This window comes from Uloborus diversus, chromosome 8 (assembly GCF_026930045.1).
Source record: "Uloborus diversus isolate 005 chromosome 8, Udiv.v.3.1, whole genome shotgun sequence".
NCBI classification, from domain to species: Eukaryota; Metazoa; Arthropoda; class Arachnida; order Araneae; family Uloboridae; genus Uloborus; species Uloborus diversus.
Window position 1 is genome coordinate 90093488 of NC_072738.1, and position 22158 is coordinate 90115645.

General features: G+C 34.5%; 2 protein-coding genes across 2 annotated transcripts in view; one reads left to right on the forward strand and one right to left on the reverse strand.

The window, feature by feature from the left end:
- LOC129228477 (protein unc-93 homolog A-like) overlaps positions 1–22158 on the forward strand; it is a 195421-nt gene that overhangs the window by 113810 nt on the left and 59453 nt on the right. The gene's annotated exons all lie outside the window — the stretch shown is intronic.
- On the reverse strand, positions 3532–22129 carry LOC129227523 (cuticle protein-like). Its single transcript, XM_054862098.1, has 4 exons — positions 22005–22129; positions 19580–19717; positions 12376–12591; positions 3532–3986 (listed from the first exon to the last, which is right to left on the reverse strand). The coding sequence occupies exons 1-4, from the start codon at positions 22020–22022 to the stop codon at positions 3672–3674; spliced, it is 687 nt and encodes a 228-aa protein (XP_054718073.1). The 5' UTR covers positions 22023–22129; the 3' UTR covers positions 3532–3671.

A 22158-nucleotide genomic window follows, 5' to 3' on the forward strand; every position in this document is an offset into this window, starting at 1 on the left:
ATATATATATATATATATATATATATCCAAAGTCTGATCGGGTAACCGTCTGACATCACCAACAATGAAACTCGCGCCATAGTAACTGTGTGTCATATTGGTGTCAGAACTTAAGAACGTCGAAGCAGTACATATGTTTATGTGTACATGTGTAGCATTTTTAATTGCGCAATGCAAACCCCAAGTACACATTAGAAACACGTTTGAACACCTTAACTCAGAAAAAGTGCTCAATTTGCCTGAATAAGCACTAAAATGTGTGCCAAATGTGCACCGTTAAAAAGAAGGCGTTCTGAAAGGGGCAACGAACCGGGGCGGATAAAAGTCAACGGGGATCATGAACCCCTCCCTCCCCCGCCTCAAACTGTGGACAATTTTATTCATGCATGCATGTTGTACGTGATTATAATTTAATAATTGCATACAAAATGGATGGATGTCGAATATCATGCAAATATATTATTGCACATTCTGTACAAACACTTATGAATAAAATGGAAGTGGTTTCGGTGAATTAGTTTTTTTTTAAATTCATTAACTGCTTTTTAAGTTACTATTTAAAATAATACTTCCGTTCATTGCTTAAGAAGTTAATTGATTAAGTTTATGCTCCTTAAAGAACCTAACTGATTTTGTGCTTTTTATTGACACCCAAACAGTTCCAGAAACTTCTCGTACCCAAATTTCTATACTCACCAGCATGAACCCCCCCCCCCTCCCCCACCTTTTAAGTGGTAATCTGTATCCGCCCCTGATAATGAATGTGTCCTGTTTAGAATATTTGTTAAATTCAAACCTGGGAACCTGTTGGACAATAGATTGAGGAGCACATTTGAGAACTGATTAGAAACATATTTTAGTACTCTCGTGAAATTATCGCTTTCTTTCGTACAAATATAATTTCAACAGCTTTCTTTAACAACCAGTAAATAGAATCCCTCAATATGATACTCCTTGACATTTTGTTGCAATGAATTGCTGTCAGCTAAAGTCGCCAATGCCTCTAAAAATGATGGTTTTCCCTGGTCGAAGATCGTCCATTGCCGGTGGTAAAAAATAAGCAGCAAAACCAACTGACACAGTCAAAGGAATGTTCAATAAGTGCTGTAACGAATGACCCAAAAGGTTTGTTGAACAATAATCTGAAAGATAGGACATGTGTGTCAGTGTTCAAAAAATGCTTTCAGAAGCATTTCCAGAAGCGTTAAAAATTGTGCCGAATCAAATAAGTGTTCTGGAAAGTGTTCCAAAACGTGTCCTTCAAAGTGTCCCAAAAAAAAGGGACAAGGTTTCCGTGTGCAAAAAGTGTATGAAGATTTGCATTGCAAGCATGTTATTGCAGGTCCTTATGGTTTGTTTGTTGTAATATTGTCTACCTTTTCTTTGCAGAACATTCAACAAATTTCCATTTAAAAAGTGTTGAACAACGAAGTTCCCGGTAATGGACTTGAACCGCTGCTGTTCTGATGCATCCGTATCTTCTGCAGATGATATACAAGTTAAAATCGGTAAGTTCAAAGCAATTATTATCAACATTATTCACCACAAATGTGATGCTATAAAGTCTATTTGGTGATTCAAAAAAAAAAAAAAAAAATTTTAATGGCGGGATTCATAAGGCTGCCACTTTGGTAATATTGCAGCAACGACCGCTCTCTTGTGGAACTTGAGTGAAGGACCGAGTTTTAAAGGTTCAATTGAATACCCTTAGATGTCTGTGTGGGTTATTGTCTGGATCCAACGTCAAAATGGAGATCAAGAGGGGGTGGTGATTAATCAATTTATGATTAGCCCTTAAGTCACCAGACCTTACACCATGGGAATTTTTTCTATCAGGAAATGTAAAGAATAATCGTAAAAAAGGATTTGCCTATGCCCGTAACCTTCTAATCTTGATGAACTGAAAAAATTAATGGCTGCAGCAATTACTTCTGTGACTGCTTACACGTTACAACGTGTACGGCAGGAGTTTATAAATCCAGGTGTAATATCGTTCTGGCGTCAGGAGGAGGGTACATATGAGGCAGTGAGAAGAAGACGTAAGTGGACATTTTCAAATTTTGAGTAAAACGTTCTTAAAGTTTCGGTCCTAGTTAGGCTTTCAGTGAAAAGTTTCTTATTCATGCTGTATAGCAGCACCTACCAGGGCTTCTAGTACTACCTCTTGCCACAAAACATAAGACAGGTTCTCCTACCATTTGTATTGGTTGTCTCCGAATTTTTCATTTTTGCACTTACATACATTCCTTTGCTTCTCACAGCCTCGTATAACATCTTTAGAATTATTTGTGTACGTAAAATAACTTCGCTTTTGTACCATTTTTACTCTTAGAAATATACTCGCTTGAAATTTTTCCATCCTTTTTGAATCACTCTGTATTTACAAGCCTTAAGATTTATTAAAAAGTTGTCTCTGCAAGTAATTTGTCATCGCAAACAAGAATAGAGATGCCTTCCATGTAATATAAAGCGTGTACAGTAGACTAAATAGTTCGCTAAGTATTGTTCGGCATAATCGAGATCTATTGATAATCGAGATCTTGGAAATCGAGTACTTCTGATAATAGAATCATTGATAATCAAAATCTTTTGAAATCAAGAACTCGAGAGAGCAATAATCGAGATCTTTTGAAATCGAGAACTCGAGATCTCATTATCAAGAACTCGTGATAATAGAATCCTTGAATGATCTTGGATAAACAACTGATTTGATTATGAGAACTGGATTACGTTCAAAACTATTGCAAAGAGAATCTCTGAGAAGAGTTAAACAGCCATTGGTGAGGAGCACTAACAAAAACAATCTTGTTGCACTGATAATTTCTTTTAAACAAAATCTGTTTTCGGCAAATAAAATGATTTCAAATGATCACTTCTTGGAGAGAAGTACGGATTAGTCGATTTTCATTTCTAGTCCTCGATTAATCAAAAATTGACGTAAAAATACACAAGTAGCTACGTAAAGTAAAAGAGCAGTTCTTATGGCTATCAGCAGTTTTACGTTGTTATTAAACTTTTTAATGTACCGCTGAAAGCTGACCATTTTATTTTCATCAGAAATGTTCTTCAGATTTTGAAGACAAAAACACTTTTTACCAATTTGTTTTTAATACAGAAATGATCATTCAGGATATCCTCACATATATAATAACGAATTCACTGATTGAGTAGTAATTTCCTGACATCATCAACAATGAAATTCGCGCCTTAGCATGATAATTTGATAATATTTTTTGGTAATGTTTAACATGCATGGAAATGCTTTATTTTGACAAGATGGAACTGGATCCGGTAACTGAACTGTTTTACTAGTAAGACTCAATTTAGGAGAATGAAGAAACGAAAAAGTGGTTAACAATGAACGCTATCTACGAGAGTTTAGGGTCATACACTGGCGTTAGGATTAAAATTTTTAGAGTAAAAATATTGCACGCAATTGCTTCGTTCAAATGTGGAAGCAATTTTCACCCGTCATACCTTGACGGGCGATTTTCTAGCCTTAATAATAAAGAAATATGACTACTTGGTTTTCAGTATGTATGAACACTTCACTTTTATTTTAAGCTTACGGAACTGAATACAAAAACATTTTAACAACAATTGAGCACAACGTCCTTGTTGAACAAGCCCCCATCCGACACCAAACTCAAAACAAGCACGAGAGAAGCCATTTACTGCAAAAGGTTCCATCTATCATGGTAGTAATAGTTGTTAGACGCTTGACCCTGGTGGGCATTGGTGTGTTGGTAGTAATTCTCTGGCCTGTGATAGACGGGTGTCAAAACATTGGGCTGCGTATAGATGGTAGATGGCCTTTGTCTGTAAGTAGGACGCTGTCTGTATGTTGGACGTGGCTGGTATGTCTGTGTGGGTGTGTATCCACCCTGAGGTACTGTTCTGGCAGCAGCAGAGTAGAAGATTACGTCAGCAGGATTCTTAGCTTCTGTGCCTGGTTCGTTGGTGTTGACTGTGGCTCGGAAACCATCCTGTAAAGAATTGCATTACTTTGGATTAGAAAATGTTTAATTCGATGCGAATGAACACATGCAACAAAATTGGAGTTTTGTTTCAAAAAGAGTATTCAGGAAAACTAGTTTTCGGTTCAAGAATCAAAAATAGATTGCCAATATCGCTTTTGCTTCCCCACCAGACTAACTCAGTGCATGTCTCAGATATATGCCCATTCAATTTTTTTAAAAAGATTTAAGACGGTTGTTTTTTACTTCCTCTAATGAGGAAAAGAACTCCTCAAAAAGGGAGGGGATCAAAAGGGAGGGGAAATCTTTCTCTCATTTGAAATACAAAAAAAAAAGCTTCTGGAATTTATATTTTAATAAACTGCCCTTTTTTAAAAATGCAATCCATATTCTGTTAAAGATTTGAAGCAAAGTAGAATTTGGTTTCAACTTTGCTTGAGTTCATCAAGTCATTTTGACGTGTTTTGTGACTTTTAATGACTCATAACTGGGATGATGTTGATCAACTGCTCTATGTAAAATCAAGAGGTATTAACTTTTGAAGATATCAAGCAAACATCCAAAACAGCAGATCATCCACAAAATTCACAATTGCAAAAATAGATCCTTGTCATAATTTTCTATACAACACAAGAAAGAATAATGATTAGGTTAGTTGGAAATAGGTATTATGTTTTACAATTAAATTTATCGAAGTTTGAATAGCATTCTGCATCCAGTCTTCTGTGGAGTTTTCCTCTAATCCAATAGATAGTGTCGGGACTCCAAGTCAGTGGACTCCGGAACTCCTCTTCAACCGTTTACAGCTCCAGATGATCATCGCAATCAGCAGCGAACACGCGCGCGCTACTCAACTCAGCTCGGGAGAGATAACACGTGCGCTCCGTCGAAGCGAGGTTGTTCCTGGACAGTTAGCGTGCAGCGTGGTTAGCTCGGCAGCGATCTTTTCAAATGTTCCTTTTTACTGTTTAAAGTTTTAATCTGTTAGTAGCCTTATGCTCGTTTTCAATGTTCATGTAGTTCTTTTACAACAATAAATATATTTAAAGGATAAGCATTACTGTACCCTTAGTGGTGACTCGGACGTGGTGATCCAGTCTTCTGTGGAGTTTTCCTCTAATCCAATAGATAGTTTAATCTTCTTTGAAGAACTTGTAGAATGGAATTACGTAGTTTCTGGATGAATTGCAATATTTAAGAATCTGTCTTATTATTTTCCCTTCAGAATTCAAACTTGGTGTATTTTCGGGCTAATTAAGTCTGTTGGGAAAATTTCTTTGCTACTTTCTTTCTACTGTAGTTGTATAAGCATAGCCTAACGGTGAAGTTGAAACGATATTTCTTATGAATTATGTAAACCTCTTCCTCTGATATTTTTTAGAACTTCTCTTTACGAACACTTAACCTGCTGCTTTTCTCTTTTTAAAATGAGCTATAATTTTCTGGAACGAAGGTAAATAGGTACAAATAAATTCGTACAGAAACTAAGAGTTCGTATCGGATATTTGAAACGTTTTTACCCAATAACTGCACCCAATATGTGTCTGCCATATGGATTAGCTTTTCAGGGTTCGTACTTCCTTAAAAAACCCTTAAGAAACCCTTAATTTCATCAAGCAAAATTAAGGTCCCTAAAAAACCCTTAAAAAGTCCTTAATTTTCTGAAAATTTCCTTAATATTTTAACCACTGTATCAAGTTTGGTCCCCTTTTTCTTATTTTTTTCGTTTTTACCCCTTCAAATCTTTATAATCCGCGATATGTGCCGAAAACGTATGTTTTGGAGACATGCCGACCACGTTAAACACGTGCTTCGCCGAAAATTGCTTGCCTTGTTTGAGATTGCAATCTTTTTGCATCCTGCAAATATTTCAATCTTTTTAAATGTTGGAAGGTTTTTTTACAATATGCTACTTTATATCTGTTTATTTTTTTCATTATTTCAATAATATTTTTATTTCTTAAATTTATTTTAGAAAAAATGCAAAAGACTATCGAAAAAATATGGTCCAACTCCCAGTCTCTCATTGTACTTAAACTTGTCATGGTTACTATTTTTATGTATTTGAAAAAGCTTTCAATATATTTATGGTGAATCTCTAAAGGTTTTGGTTAGGCTTTACAGCCTGTAAAATTTTTTGGAATTTAAAGATTAAATAAAGCAACTTCAGTTTTTTTTTTTTTTTAAATCGTGAAATAATATGAAGTTTTTTAAACCAAACTATGAGTTCCATTGCAAGGAAAAAGGATAGGGTCTGGTGGGGGAAAGTGGTGAATGGGGTAAAGTGGTCATACGTCATATAAATGGCTATAGCTAGGAAATAAATGTTCGAATAAATGTAAAAATTTTATTTTAGAGTAGAGCAGTTAGAAACTACATTTTGAATACAAAATTTTACAACTGGCAAAATTTTAATTGGTTAAAAAAAATATTTTGCATGAATATGAAATTTTTTAAAATCTAAACACCTATTTTAACTTCCTTGGGAAATTTTGTTTGTTAGAATTAGGAACAGATTGACTGCACAGGAAGCTTCCTACATGTCTCAAGAACTCTTACTCGTTAGTAGTTAGCTGAATCTATTTTAGGTAATTTTTTAGAACAATTTAAGTAAGATGGGGTAAAGTGGTCATAATATTAGGCTTAACGAATATTGTTCTTCTAATGTCACTTAATCTTTAAGTATAAAGCAGATACAGATTAAATATTAGTTTTACTTAATATTTATTGTTTTTACAGTAAACGGGGTTAAATATACGAGTATATGCGTATATATACGCATAAATGCTCGTGTAGGCACGTACATAGACATATTCACATAAATGCGCCAATAAATACGTATATGGATATGTCCAAGTATTTTTTTATCCATACAGCTATACATTCTACTATACACTATATGTTCGCTTATACTCGTATATACATGAAAACTTATATACTCAGGTAGACATGTAATATACGCAGTCGTACTCGAGTAGACACTTAGCATAAGAAATACAAGTATACAGGGTGAGTTTAAACTCTTGAGCAAATTATTAAAAGGTGTTAGAAGGGAGGATAAGAAGCAAGAATCATAAGGAACATATGGTCGCAAACACAATGCTGACGCGCTACATGCATGCAAAGCCAGAAACTGATGGATGCAAAAAAAGTCACAAATTTACTACACAAAGACAATTTTACACAACATTTTAGGTCTCAAGAAAGTTTTCAAGAGATTGATGAACTGCAGCTGTAATACATGTGCCTTTCAATCACAAAGCACTCTCTGTTGCAATAACGAGACTTTTGAAAAACTTTCATCAGCCGCTGCGCCTTTGTTGCGATGCTACTACAGGCCGTAACTTTTAACAACTGCTCTAAATATTCTTAAAAACTAAAATATTAGGTAAATTAAAATTTGTGCAACAAATTTCTGCCCTGCTTTGCATCCATCAGTTTCTGGCATTTTGTGCATGTAGTGCGCCAGTGATTACAACTTCCTTATGATTCTTGGCTTTTTATCCTTCTCTCTCACACCCTTTTGATTTTTGCCCAAGAGCTTAAATTCACTCTGTAGGCCGACATGTATATAAGCGTATATTCTCGTGTATACATACATGTACTGGTGTATGCATGTAAATGAACGTTATACGTCTATACAGGTATATGATCTTGTTTACGCGTTTACATGCAAAAATACTTGTGCTCCCATATTATATATACGTGAGTAGATACATACCAAAGACGCACTGGATGTATCCACGAATTAACTCGTGTATACACCCGTATATGTATGTATGCACACATATATGCGTATATACGTCTGCTATACACATATATACTCAAGTATGCACGTATTTTCTCGAGATACAAGTGCATACGCGCATATGATGTTCGTTTATACGCGTATATACTCGTATACACATGACACGTGTATACACGTGACACGTATGTACTCATGTAGACACGTATACACTCCTGTAGGTAATCACGTATACATGCTTATGTACTCGTATAGAATATGCTTATATACTCGTATATACTTGAGTAGGCATGTGCATGCATATATCTGATGTATACATGTATCTGCTCATATAGGAATGTGTTTACTCGTGTATAACACACGAATATTTTCGTGTATGCACACATGTACTCGTGAATATACTTGTAACTATAAGAACAACCGAAATATACAAGTTTTAGGGTTATTTAAGATGGTTTTGCATCTATTTTTAATTATGACCACTTTACCCCATGCTATGACCACTTTCCCCCACCCCATGGGGTAAAGTGGTCATAAAAACATAGGGAAAAGAAAGTGCTATAAAACTACTAAAATCAATGTTTTTCTTCCTAAAATTCAATGTACCGCGTTCTTTAATAATGCAATGTAAAATAACAATAAAAAAAATTTAAGTGTTTAAAAAATTTGTTGTATTTATTATCCGTGTAAGTTGAAAACCTGCGATTTTATGACCACTTTACCCCACCAGACCCTAATCAATTATATATATATATATATATATATATATATATATAAAATATTTATATTATTGAGTGATACAGCCAAGATTGAACTCTGGCTCCATCAACCGCTTTATTCAAGGACTCAGGAGTTAGAAATTGCTTTCTCTCTTTCAAAATTTAAATTTATATAGAAATAAACAAACTTGCGAGAAATAGTATGATATAGCAAATTTGTTCGAAATAGGATTTTAGTAACAATAACAGATCAAAAGCAATAATAACAAAACACTAGTTTAAATATCTTGAAGAAAAAAGATTTTAGTTATTTTCCTTCAATTTGCCTCTCATTCTAATCATGTATGCTAAATGATAATGCTTTAATATGCAACTAATTTTCTACAGCTATCCCCATTTTCCTAATCTTTTTTATGACTGAAATTTGAGAATTAAATGTTATTTTTTAAGAACAATATGTGCTATCTATTATATTAATTACTACCCAATCATTTCAAGCCTAATTAATAAGGAAAAACTTTCGTATTATGTTTGAAACTGGTTAATTCGCCATTTTTTGTTGAATTTTGGAATGTCATGGACTCAAAGGGCACTCATGATCTCATCTCATTTCTGCTTGATTTTAAGAACTCTTTTTTTCTTGGGGGGGGGGGGGGTTCTCCATTTTCCTCTTGGATCACTATGATGTGAAATTTTAAAATTTTATTCACTGATAATGGGACATCCCAGTTGATTGGGCCTCTCCCTGCTTTTTGGAAACTGATGCACTTGTGCATGTGTATATATATAATATGTGTATCATATACTTTGCCCCCCCCCCCCCCCGGGAAAACTTTAAAATGGTATACGCAAAGCTATCTAGTTATTTTCCCGATAAGTCCTTTTTTTGAGAGAGAGTCCTTAAAAAGTCCTTAATTTTTACTTTTAAAAATGAGTATGAACCCTGCTTTTAAGCTTTGATTTCAACTCCTTCTTATATAGCACGACACTGTAAAAAAATTCCGAAACGTTACTGAGTATTTCTGTGAAACGTTTCGGGATTTCAATGGTTTTTATCCGCTTCCTGGAAAAATTAAGTATTAGTGTCAAAAATTTGCTGATTGGCTACAAGTTGCACGAATGCAGACTTCTCAATGCTGTGAAAAATATTTTTAGCTCCCAGTTTTAAGATTGACTGAGAGTATTTATGAAGTGCAACGGCATCAGTTCAATTACGGCCTGTTCATGCTGGTTAAGCTCCCAAAGGGAGCGAATAAGTATGAACTACGTTTCTTTGCAATAATTGCAAGTGAGTAAAATTCTCGTTTCTTACTTGTAATTCTTGCTTATCTTTGGCCATGTTTGTAATATTGCTTATGAAACTTTCTAATAACTCATGGAAAGGCGCCAATCTATTATATTATACCTACCTAAGTTTACTCTAAAGTTCCAGAGACACGACTGGGTTCAAACGGGAAGAATTCTGAATTTTTCAAGAAGCTTTCTGAATAATTTCAGGAAAGTTACTGAATATTAGTGAAAAATATTAATGGTTTTTGCAAGGTATGTTACTGGCAGAAATTAGGCACATCAGCTGCCCATTATTTTCCAGGAACGTTTCTGAATCGTTTTTACAGTGTACAGCATGCGCTCCCAAACTAGGTGAAGCGGCACCCTTGGGTGCAATAGGAAGATGCGAAGGGAACCACAAGGAGTCCATAGCATCAAAATAAATGTATGTAATAGAAGTAAACTAGGGTTCCATGAGAATAATATAATTTTTCAAAGGGTGCGGCGATTCGAAAAAGTTAGAGAATCCCTGCTTTTCTGAGTTGTTTCTCGCCTGACCTAAGAGTATTATTATCATCTAATATTTAATATGAAATTTGTATCCAATTTTTATCGGCTTTTTTGGAAATGCACTTCTTTCTTTCTTTCCTTATTATTATAATTATTATTTTTAAAAACATTCTGATGTCAACTTATTTCTACGTTGTCTGCACAAAATGCATTCAGGTATGGGACAATAGAGTCAGCGTGGTCAGGCAAAATCCGGAAATACCCCTAAAACACTCACAACAATTTGAGGAACTTCAAAATAAAATAAAATGAACTAATAAATCAGTAATGGTAAGTGACTGACAAAAATATGGTCACTCAAAAGTTACCCGCGCCTTCTTTGTGGTAAAAAATTTCTTCTTCTTTAAAGGGTTTATAGCAAGAAAATGTGCTAAAAATAACGTTTATGTGCTTCGCCTCGCCATAGCCATATAGTGCAACTTAAATGTTACATTGTTCGAATCTCTGGAGAAATTCATGCATTTGTGTCGTTGCTTTAGTCTCAAATTGGCTTGAAATGGGTATCATTTCAATTTAAATCTCAGTTTGGTTGAGAAGAACCAATCCTTAAATTTACGCCTTTTTTTTCTTCGTCAAAACAAAAAACAAAAAAAAAGTATTGGAACAAGCTGCAAATAGATACACTTAATTGCATCTAACCTTTGTCTCAGATTAGTTTGAAATGGGTATCATTTCAATTTATATCTCAGTTTGGTCGAGAAGAACCAATCCTTAAATCTATGCCATTTTTTGCGTTAAAAAAACTTCTACTGGAGCAAGTTTGTAAACAGATATGCTTAGTTACATCTAATTCTATAAATGTAAAAAATTGAGCTATTCTCGATAAAGTCACTCCCCACTTAATTCTAGAATAAAGCTGCTGAAATCAAAACTGGTGAGACTGTCAAAGAAATAAGAAACTAGTATGTTGTGGCCATCACGAAACTTTCTTCTATATCTTTCTTATAATTCTGATCCCTCCCCATGCTTAACGAGGAAGCAATATTCCCAACAAAAACAAAATTACGCATGCAAAAACTTGGCGACCATCCCAATGTCTGAACTATTACAAAAGCAAAGCAAAGAGCGAAAATTGAAAGTTATTTTAAAAGCCTTGCTTGAATTAATTACAAATATTTTATTTGTTAACAAACATAAGATGGCAACAGTTAAAAATTTTAAATCATTGAGATAATATTTCCGATCATTTCCATACAATTAAAATCACGAGAAATACGCAGACGACAATCTATTACGATTTATCTTTCTTATTGTTGCATTAATAAAAATATTTTTATTCGCAAAAAAAAAAAAAAAAATCAACACCTCTTGGAGCGATCGGCGTCAAAATAGAACCAAAGCCTGTTTACATATGGATTCACATATATTCCAAATTTCAACCAGAACGTAGCATTACTTCTTGAGATAGGGCACTCAAAATGGAAAAAAAGAACGGGTGATTGCGCTACCCCCTTTTTAGCTGTTGATACAAAAATAAAATCAGCTCTTATACCCACTAAGGGCTACTTGCCGATAAATTTTTCTTTCATTCCGTTCATTATTTCTTGAGATACAGCAGTCACAATTGACGACAAAAAACGTTCTATAGCTCAACCCCCGTTTGAGTTATTGACACCAAAATTGAATCAGCACCTGTTCCTGTTAATACCAACATATGGACCAAATTTTGTTTGATTCCGCCAGTTACTTCCTGAGGAATAGCAAGCACGCGTAACTCGAAAAACGTCCCATTGCTCCACCCCCCTTGGAGGAATTCGCGCCAAAAACTAATGGGCACAAGTTCACATAGGGGCACATATGTGTACCAAATTTCGTTCGATTTCATGCGGTAGTTTTTGTTGTAGAGCGGCCACAAAAAACTGGTCACACACAGACGTGACACACATACACACACACATACACACACACATACACACACACATACAGACAGACAGACATTTTCCAAAAATGGTCGAAATGGACTCAGCACACCTCAAAACGTTCGAATCCGTCAAAATTCGAAATTCGAAAATTTGCACGAATCCAATACTTTCTTCTATATATTAGATATAGAAGAAAGTAAAAATGAATGAAATTCTGAAAAAAATGGCAGTACCTGGTCTGCGACATATTCGACCACCCTCTGGCGTCCGTCTTCCACATTAAGAGTATAAGAACCGACGACTCTTCCAGAAGCATCTGCTGTCTCCTGTCGAGAACTGGATCCATCCTCACCGGCAGCCACATAGTCGAATGAGTAAGGCCTGTAGGTGTAGGTATCGCGAGCATTGATGTATACAGGGTTGCGCTGTTGAGCTGCTGGACGGTATTGCTGTCGAAAGAAAAAGAAAGGATGTTTTAATATTGAATTAACCACGTAATGCTAATTATTTCCTTAGTTGTCCTGGAATTAATGTTCTTTAAGTTAGGTAACTTAATAAATTAGTATCAACTAGCATAGCTTGCTACTCGATCAATAGGGAAGTTGCAACCTATTAAATGTTCATATTTTGACTATTGGATATTGTTAATTGACCCTCAAAACGAAAAAATTCACCATCGCCGAATTTTAAAACACTGTGATTGATTTTTAATGAATTTTTAAAAATCCACGAGCAAAAGTGCGCTCTTATGAAACGTCACGAGCCTACGTCACATGGCGCGAATGGGCAACCTTCCGCCGAAGATCCTTTGTTTTCGCTGTGGACATTTTGAGCGCGCTGATATTTTTATTTTTTAGAAATTCAATAATCCTTTTGAACACACTATGGAGGCCGGATTCGTTAAAGCACTATCTAAATAATCTTCTCAAGTAACATCAATGATGATATTCGAATATTTTCGAGAGGATGAGAGATTTAATGTTCCAGAAACGCGAGGAAATGCGAGGAGGTAATCCTTTTACGTTTCATCTTCGAAGCCAACTGCATGCCCTTCGACTTCTCCCGTATCGGAAGAGCGCATGACGTCACGTCCTATGCCATTTGACGTCACAAGCACTTGAACTTTAAAAATTAATTTAAAAAAAACTACTTATCGTATCGCAAAAAAATTTTCACCTATGATGTTCATACATGTTACTCTATCATATAAAAATAAAATTGAAAAATCGAAAACTTCCCTATTGAGGCAGTGAGAAGCAAAGGGATGTAAGTGCCAAAATTAAATATTTGAAGATAACCAGTACATATGGTAGGTGAACCTCTTCTCCGTCTTGGGGCAAGATATAGTTCTAGTAGCCCTGGTAATTGCTGCTATACAGCATCACTGTAAAAACGGTTCAGAAACGTTCCTGGAAAATAAGGGGTAGCTAATAGGCCCAATTTCTAACAGTAACATAGCTTGCTGAAACCAAAGTTTTCCGCTAAAAGTCAGTAACCATCCTGAAATTAGCCTCGAATGTTTCTGAAGAATTTGGAAATTCCCCCGGTTCAAACCAGTCAGGAACTTTTAAGGGACATTAGGTAGGTTTAATGTAATTGATTAGAACCTTCCTGGTAAACAAAGAAAGCTCAAGAAGCATCAATGCAACCATGGTCAAAGCTAAAGCAGAATTGCAAGTAAGAACCGAGCAAATCCCTTATCTTGCCTTGCAAAGATCTAGCTAACTGTATCCAGAGACTTATTAGCTCTTGTTGGGAGATTAGTCAGTCGGGACGGGCCGTAATCGGGAGTGAAGTCGATATACTTATTAAACATGCTCAGTAAATCTTAAAACCGGTTGCGAAAAATATTTTTCACAGCAGTGAAAAGTGCTTTCGAGCAACTTGTAGCAATTCAAGACCAGAACTTTAAACGCATTTTACTGAAAACTTGAAAATGTCCATTTACATTCCTTTGCTTCGCACTGCTTCAATTGTGTTTAGTGCCTCTTTGCCTTCCAATCTTAGTCTTTAGGGTTTTTCTTGAAGGTGTAACACAAAAATATATTTATTCTTCACTTCTAGACAAAAATCTAGTTATTTTATTTTACATTTTATTTTAAAATAGTAATAGAATTGAAATCGCTGTCAGAAAACACTCTTCAAATAAGGATATCTGTTAAGCTCACAAAAGGTGTGAAGTTTGTATCCGACGTAGATGTGATTTAAAGCCATGGTTTCCTACCAGCGAAGTCGCCGATCTGCGGCGTCGCTCCTCGCCGTGACGCTGAAATCAAAGTCAAGTGATTCCGGCGTGACCATTCAAGACGTCGATTTAGCTCGGGCGCGCATGCGCAGAAGAATCAAGCTTTCTCCTCGGCGAGGAGCGACGCCGAAGATTGGCGACTTCGCTTCTAGGAAGCAAGGGCTTTAGTATGGTTATCTTCTCCGAAATCTCTCTCTCAGATTTTTCAAGAGGAATAACCTTCCTCCTTTTTTTTTGGGGGGGGGGGGTCATTTTTTGGAGGAAGAAAAAAGCTTAAAAAAAACTGCTGGGCTAAATAATCACGGTATCCACATGACCCAAAGAACACTATTGCGCTTGTTCAAAAACAGTGGAAAAGCAGATTCGGATATGAATAAAATTATTTAAGGTAAAACTAAGGCTGATCTAGGAACTGATCACATCTTGTTTAATATGTCAATATAATTACTTAAACACCCTATACGATAGTTAATGGAAAACCAGTAAAATTTACTTCTGTGCTCAAAACACGATTTGTTACGAATAGTTGACAAACGAAAAAAAAAAACAGACTACACAGCGTACGTAGGTCAAATCAACCGAAGTCGATTGCTTTTTCATAAAATTCTCAGTTCTCGGAACAAACACATTTGAAAATTAAAGCCCATGTATCGATTTAAACCTGTATCAATTTTAAACAATATCCCCTAAGCTTAGAATCCCTTAAAAAAAAAACAGATCTTATTTATTTACATCTGCTTAAGGGTAACGAAATGACTATTAAATGTGATCATACTTGATTTTTTAAAAAAATGACTCATGAATAAAATTTTTCTTAAATACGAATAGTTCTAAATGCACTAAGCTTGGGCATCGAAAAACCGGCTCCATCAACTAAATATGTACACAACAAGAAGTTCCGTCTAGAACTGTACGAGCCTACTTTCCCGTATACCCATACTACTTTCTAGTACCTGATCAATATTCTCAAAAATAGCTAAAATCGCAAATTGTTTCAAACATATTTTTTTAATATTTTAAGCTAATTTCTAGGAATAAAATATTCTTTACTCATCTAAAAAAAATTAGATAATTTTAAAAAAAAATAGATGTTTGCTGAAAAAAAAACGAAAAAATAAAATAGCACAACCTTTTAAACAAAGCAGCTAATACACTTTTTTCCATTAAAAAAAAATTCTTTAACAGCTTTCAAAACAAAAAAATAATAATTAAAATTAATAAGCTCATTAAAATAAATACATATAAAAAAAATCGTTTTTTTCCCTGTTGCCAAAAAAAATTTTTTTAAATGAATTAATGCACTTATCAAAATAAATAAAAACAATAAAATGTCAACTTGAAGAAATAATTTTCATTGTCAAAAAAAAAAAAAAAAGTCGTCTGCGCATATCTTTATGTAGAAACATAAATGACTTCGAGTTTATTCGCAACTCCAGCGCTCGAATACGCTACCGTATTTGCGTTTGTTTTAGTTTTTTCGTCCGCCATTAGACAGTGACTGCAGTGCCCTCTATAGTTCGTTGGAGTTGCGAATTCGCCGAAAACTGAATACCTAAATTAAAACTTTAGCGTGAAAATAAAATCAAGTCATATCAACAATAATTATTTCATAGTTAAAACCATAGCTGCGGAGTCGGAGTTGGAGTCAATCTTATTTTGGGATAAAGGAGTCGGAGACGAATATCCAAGAATCGAAGTCAGTCATTTGTCCTCTGTGTATAAATTTTTGTCAAAGCTACGAAGGCAGAGTCAAAGTCGGGGAGTCGGAGTTCGATTAATTGTCGGGCACAGGAGTCGGATTCGGAGTCAGGTGCCCCTAAATTCTCAGAGTAGGAGTCTGGAGTTTGGCGTCAAGAGCTATTTCCAACAAAATTTGTTTGAAAAAAATCCGCCTTCAAGTACAGAATCTACATTGACTTTCAGTTTCCCCATAGGAGCTAATGTTAAGGGATTTGAACTGTTCAAAATTGAACTGAAAATTGCTCAAATCAAAAAGATATTTTATGTACAAGTTTTTCACCAAAAGCTTTTTCCTACAAAGTTTGTTTGAAGCAAATTCGCCTCACAGTTCGGAATTGCTTTGAATTTCCCCGTAGGCGTTAATGTTAAGTTTTTTTGAACTGTTCAAAATTGAACAAAAAATAGTTCAAATCAAAAAGTGAAATATGGGAATGAGGTGTCCTCGCCGAGATCTTTCAAACAAAAACTAGTTTGTTCAAATCGGACTATTAATTCAAACCGACAGACAGACCGGCAGACATTTTTTCCCATCTCAAATACCCTACTTTCCAATTTTTAATTTTTCGATATTTATTTAATTACTAGCTGTGTGCCCGGCGTTGCACGGGCTACTTAAAAAATGAAAGAGATGTCCAATTGATGTTTTTGTATTACTCTGACATCAGTTTTTAAAGCGCTTAGGACTAAACAAATACGCGTAATGAAAGGTTTGCAAAACACCAGCAGAGCATATTTTTGGCAAAAATCCCTTTAACGTTTATTATAGTTAGCAATAATAAAAGTAATGAGTATTTTCAATTAGCACAAAAGATGAAAATATATGCATTATCAACTATAATCTGTGCTCATTTTAAATTAAATTAAATCTGATAGACTATATCTGAAATATTTATGTACAATTACAATCAGCTTTTCACATAAAATATCACAAACTTTTTGGTTGATTACGTGAAACTAAAGCACCAAGACTTACTAAGTACCAATAAGCATTAATTTAATATCAAGTCATCAGATTCCAATTAAGTTTTAGTTAAAATCCTTAAAATGAATCCCTTTTTTTTTTTTTTTTTTTTTTTTTCAACTCTGTTTCACTTAAAGAAATCCAAACAATCTTAATTTAACGTGTTCTTTTTACGATACAAACTGTATTTCAAAAATAGAAACAGGAAGGAAAAAGAGAGTTATTACAATTCGAAAACTCACCCATGTGATGGTAAAAAGTCCAACAAAATAAACATGATTAGTGGCACATCCTAAATGTACCAAAATATGAGGCCGGTGAATGATAAACTTACACTACAATCAATAAACATTACTAAAGAAACATTTTTCATATGCTGAAAAGAGTTAAGAACGTTGAATATAAAAAAATAAAAAAAGGACAGACGATAAAATAAAGGCGATGTCCGAATAGAGCAACCAATTTTAAACTAATTTGAAATGAAATTCTAGATGGAAACGTTGTTTTAAGATTTGGACAGTAGCCAAAAAAAATCACTTTTAAAACAATTTTTAGAATTTTATTTGCTCACCCATATGCAAAATGGCAACAGGAAAGATATGAAAATTCCTGAATAGCGTTTTGTTAACTAACGTTTTAATTAATATCTCCGCTAGTTAAAGCTGTACAATTACGAAATTAGTCCTATTGTTTTCTTTGGAAAATTTCGAATTGATCGGTATCTTGTTCGATTCTCGATTCGCAGCGGTTCTTGAGAAGATCGATCTTCAGACAGACAGACAGATGGACGCGAACAGATTTTAATATTATAGTAGACTAGCCTGCGTGCCCGGCGTTGCACGGGCTACTTAAAAAATGAAAGAGATGTCGAATTGATGTTTTTGTATTACTCTGACATCAGTTTCTAAAGCGCTAAGAAGTAAATAAATACGCGTAATGCAAGGTTTGTAAAACACCAGTAGAGCATATTTTTGTCAAAATTCTCTTTAACGTTAATCACAGTTATCAATGATACAAGTTATGAGTATTTTCAATTAGCACAAAAGATGAAAATATATGCATTATCAACTATAATCTCTGGTCACTTTAAACTGAATTAAATCTGATAGACTATATCTGAAATATTTATGTACAATTACGATCACCTTTTTACGTAAAATGACACACACATTTTGATTGATTATGTGAAACTAAAGCACCAAGACTAAATAAATACCAATAAGCATTAATTAAATACCAAGTCATCAGATTCCAAGATAGCTTTAGTTAAAATCCTTAAAAACAATTTTTTGTTCAACTCTGTTTCACTTAAAGAAATCCAAACAATCTTAATTTAACATGTTCTTTTAACGATACAAACTGTATTTCAAAAATAGAAACAGGAAAGAAAAAGAAAGTTATTGCAATTCGAAAACTCACCCATGTAACGGGAAAAAGTTCAACAAAATAAAAATAATTAGTCGCACATCCTAAATGTATCAAAATATGAGGCCGGTGAATGATAAACTTACACTACAATCAATAAACATAGCTAAAGAAACAACTTTTATATGAGGAAAAGAGTTAAGAACGTTGAATGTAAAAAATAAAAAAAAGGACAGACGATAAAATAAAGGCTATATTCGAATAGAGCAACCAATTTTAAACTAATTTGAAATGAAATTCTGGATGGAAACGTTGTTTTAAGATTTGGACAGCAATCAAAAAAATCTCTTTTAAAACAATTATTAGAATTTTATTTGCTCATACGCAAAATGGCAACAGGAAAGAAATAAAAATTCCTAAATAACGTTATGTTAATTAACGTTTTAATTAATATCTCCGCTAATTAAAGTCGTACAATTACGAGATTAGTTCTATTGTTTTCTTTGGAAAATTTCGAATTGATCGGTATCTCGTTCGACTCTCGATTCGCAGCGGTTCTCGAGGAGATCGATCTTCAGACAGACAGACAGACAGACAGACGGACGCGAACAGATTTTAATATTATAGTGGATTTTATTTATTTTTTGTTTTTCGCGATATTTTTAAGATGCATTAAGCCTTCTTTCCTGCTTTTTTCTTATTTTTCTGACTTTTACTGGGAAAGTAGGCTAAAAAGGAAAACTCAGAGTTCAATAAAATTGTTTAGCTTCAAAGTTATGCAGTATTTGGTATTAGTAAAGCATGTCGCTTTGCATTTTATTCAAAATTGTATGCTCAAAGACATAAGAGGCAGCAAATAAGTGAAAGCAAAGGGATGTAAGTGGACATTTTCCAGTTTTTAATAAAACGCGTTTAAAGTTGCAGGGCTCGGTAGGTTTTTATTGAAAATTTTTTCTATATCATACTGTATAGCAACACCTGCCAGGGCTATTAGTACTATCCCTTGTGCCCCAAGGCACAAGAGAAGTTCCCTTACCATTTGTAATGGTTAACTCCAAACTTTTAAGTTTGGAACTTACATCCCTTTGCTTCTCACTGCTGCAAAAAGATATGTCGTTCAACTTACATTATAATTGACTTGACTTTGTGGAGTTAGGACCCCTCTCCTGTTGCCATTTTCATCTTCGGATTCAATCTGAGAAGCCCTGGTTCTGATGTATCGTTGACTTCTAACAGTGCACAGACACAGAAGTAGTAGAACGAACTAGAATGGAAAATGCAAACATACTTTTAGCCCTTAGAGAAGAACCTTCTCCAGATCGAATAAAATTGTTTCATTTAAAAAATTAATTAATATTTTCTTAACCTCCGGAGGACTGTGAAATGCTATACATTTTACATATCACTAGCATAAAGCCGCACCGCTAAAATCTGCGCACGTCATAGCCAGGGCCGACAAGAGGCCATGTCAGCCTAGTTCGAAGCTAGGTGCCCCTCCGTTGAGGAGGGCCCGAATCGGAACTGCAGCAATATAAATTTGGCAAGCTTGTTTGGGGGAGGGGGCTCGGCGACCAAACTAACAAGGGGCCCGCCTTAGCTTTCGACAGCCCTGGCCATAGCAATAAGCTTTGGAACGAAAATTTAAATAATATTTTCAGAAGTTTCACTAAATCAATGTATGAGAAGACGTATTGTTAAATTCCCGGTTTACTCCTTTAATTAAAATATTTTCAAACGATAAAAAACAAAACAGAAAAAAAAACAAATGAATGCTTGAAATTTAAGTTAAACGGGTTAGAAGGGGAATAAATATCAAGTACACTTTTCTATGGGAGGAGGGGGTGCGTTTTCGATAGTTTTGACTCGGTAAGAAGGATAAGATTCAACTTTAGTTTCTATTTTTCAGTCCTGCTGTGAATTTCGATCGTCCGCAAGGATATAAATATAGCGTTGTCCCAAAAATGAAATTAATCATGTATTTTGAGTTATGGGGAAATCACTTGTACTCATAATTACACTACTCAACATCAAAAGTATATCCTGCTCAAAAATAGTTACTTCCGAAGGATTTTGGTTAAACAAGAATATTACCATAAAAAGTTGATTTTTTTTTTCCTTTTTTTTTTTAAAGATACCACATCAACTGAGAAAATGAAATCTCACTAATGTCCTTTTTTCCCGGAAGAAAGAAGCATCTCTCGAGGTACTCCTTTAAAACTTTCACCCCTGAATGATACAGAAAATTTCACTACACTAAACACAAATGGACTTCAAGATCATTTTAGTTCCACTGAGAGAAATGATCATTCTGCTGGGAATAATGAAGAACTTTGTGAAAGCTACGAACAGACATAGTTTTTCAATACCATAGAGAGAAATTCCCAAGATACATTGAAGTTAAAGTTAAGGAGAGAATATTTAAGGGCTTTTAAAAACGCACGATTTTGAAGTTTTTGATAAAACTTTGGAATGGAGAAAAAACACCTTGAGAGCCTTTAAGTGTGTGTTGCAAGTATTTCTAAGAAGCAGAGAAGACAAGGACTACAAACAGTTGGTCAAATCATCCCTTCAGAAGTTCTGTGAGCATTCATACGATAATATATGTCACTTGAAACTTGCATTTCCTCCAGGATGTTTTGTGTAAAAACTGCAGAGCTGAGAGAGATGAGCAAGGGAGAAGGTTGCACCAAGATATATCTGCAATGGGTCGCAAATATCAGGATCATTGCGCTGACCCGCCACATATTACAGGACTAGTACAAGAGATGATCTTTCTTTAATGGACCAGAAGCAAGTGAAAATGAAGCGTTTGTAGCTGCAGGTTAAAAGCAACCGCTGCTTTATGAAAAGAAAAAAAAAACATTGTTTAACGAAACAGGACCTCTTTAATGGCATTTATTGCTGAAGATTTTTTCTCTAAGATTAACCTTGAAATTAATGAGTGTTAGGTGTGCATTTTTACTCCGATGAGCTTTTGTATATCTCGAAAAGGAGAACTAGTACGAAAAATCATTTGCATATTTATTTTTCTCGACCTAAAACTAGTAAGAATTAACTATTTAAAACCAGGATAGACATTTTTTTTTCTTTTTATTGCCTGAGGTTATCAAAGCGATCCTTTAATTTATGCTAACTTAAACAATTACTGCTTCTGTTCCAATTAACTTGAAGGCTTCAAAAAATATTAATTTTATTCAGAAAAATTCAATCCATCTAACAGAAGAAAACATTTTAATGTGTTAAAAATTTTTTAACCTTCTTTTGAAAATTTATGTGAAAGCGTGCTTCAAATTGCAATCAAAATGTAACAAAATCGAATCGTTGAATTTTTTTTTTTTTTTTTTTGCAGTGCAATTATTTCGCTCATAATTTATTTTCTCCCTGAATCTTTATTTTTTCAAATTTATTCATAATTTTGAATTTTTTCGATTTGAAACAAATTAATGAAAGCGTTTAAAATCATAAAATATGCTATTTTATGCATAAAAATAACAGAATCACAGAATCGTTCAATAATGCCAGAAATCGAATTTAATTTAAGCCCGACTTACCACCGCCTTCGTAACCATTGCTCCAAGAAAATCCAACTTGCAGCACACAAAGTTCTTGGCACGTTATGGGCCATGGATGAGCCTGGGAAACCTTTTTAACACTTTGTTGGGTGTCGCCGGCAAAAGAAGGGGTGTGTGAAAGAATGACAATTCT

Bases quoted from the DNA above. Each gene is read 5' to 3' on its own strand.
- LOC129227523 (XM_054862098.1), bottom strand. The intron at 12,592-19,579 runs GTAAGTTGAACG...TTCTTTCGACAG, and splicing joins AAAGTCAAGTCAATTATAAT to CAATACCGTCCAGCAGCTCA. The intron at 3,987-12,375 runs GTACTGCCATTT...AATTCTTTACAG, and splicing joins TCGAATATGTCGCAGACCAG to GATGGTTTCCGAGCCACAGT.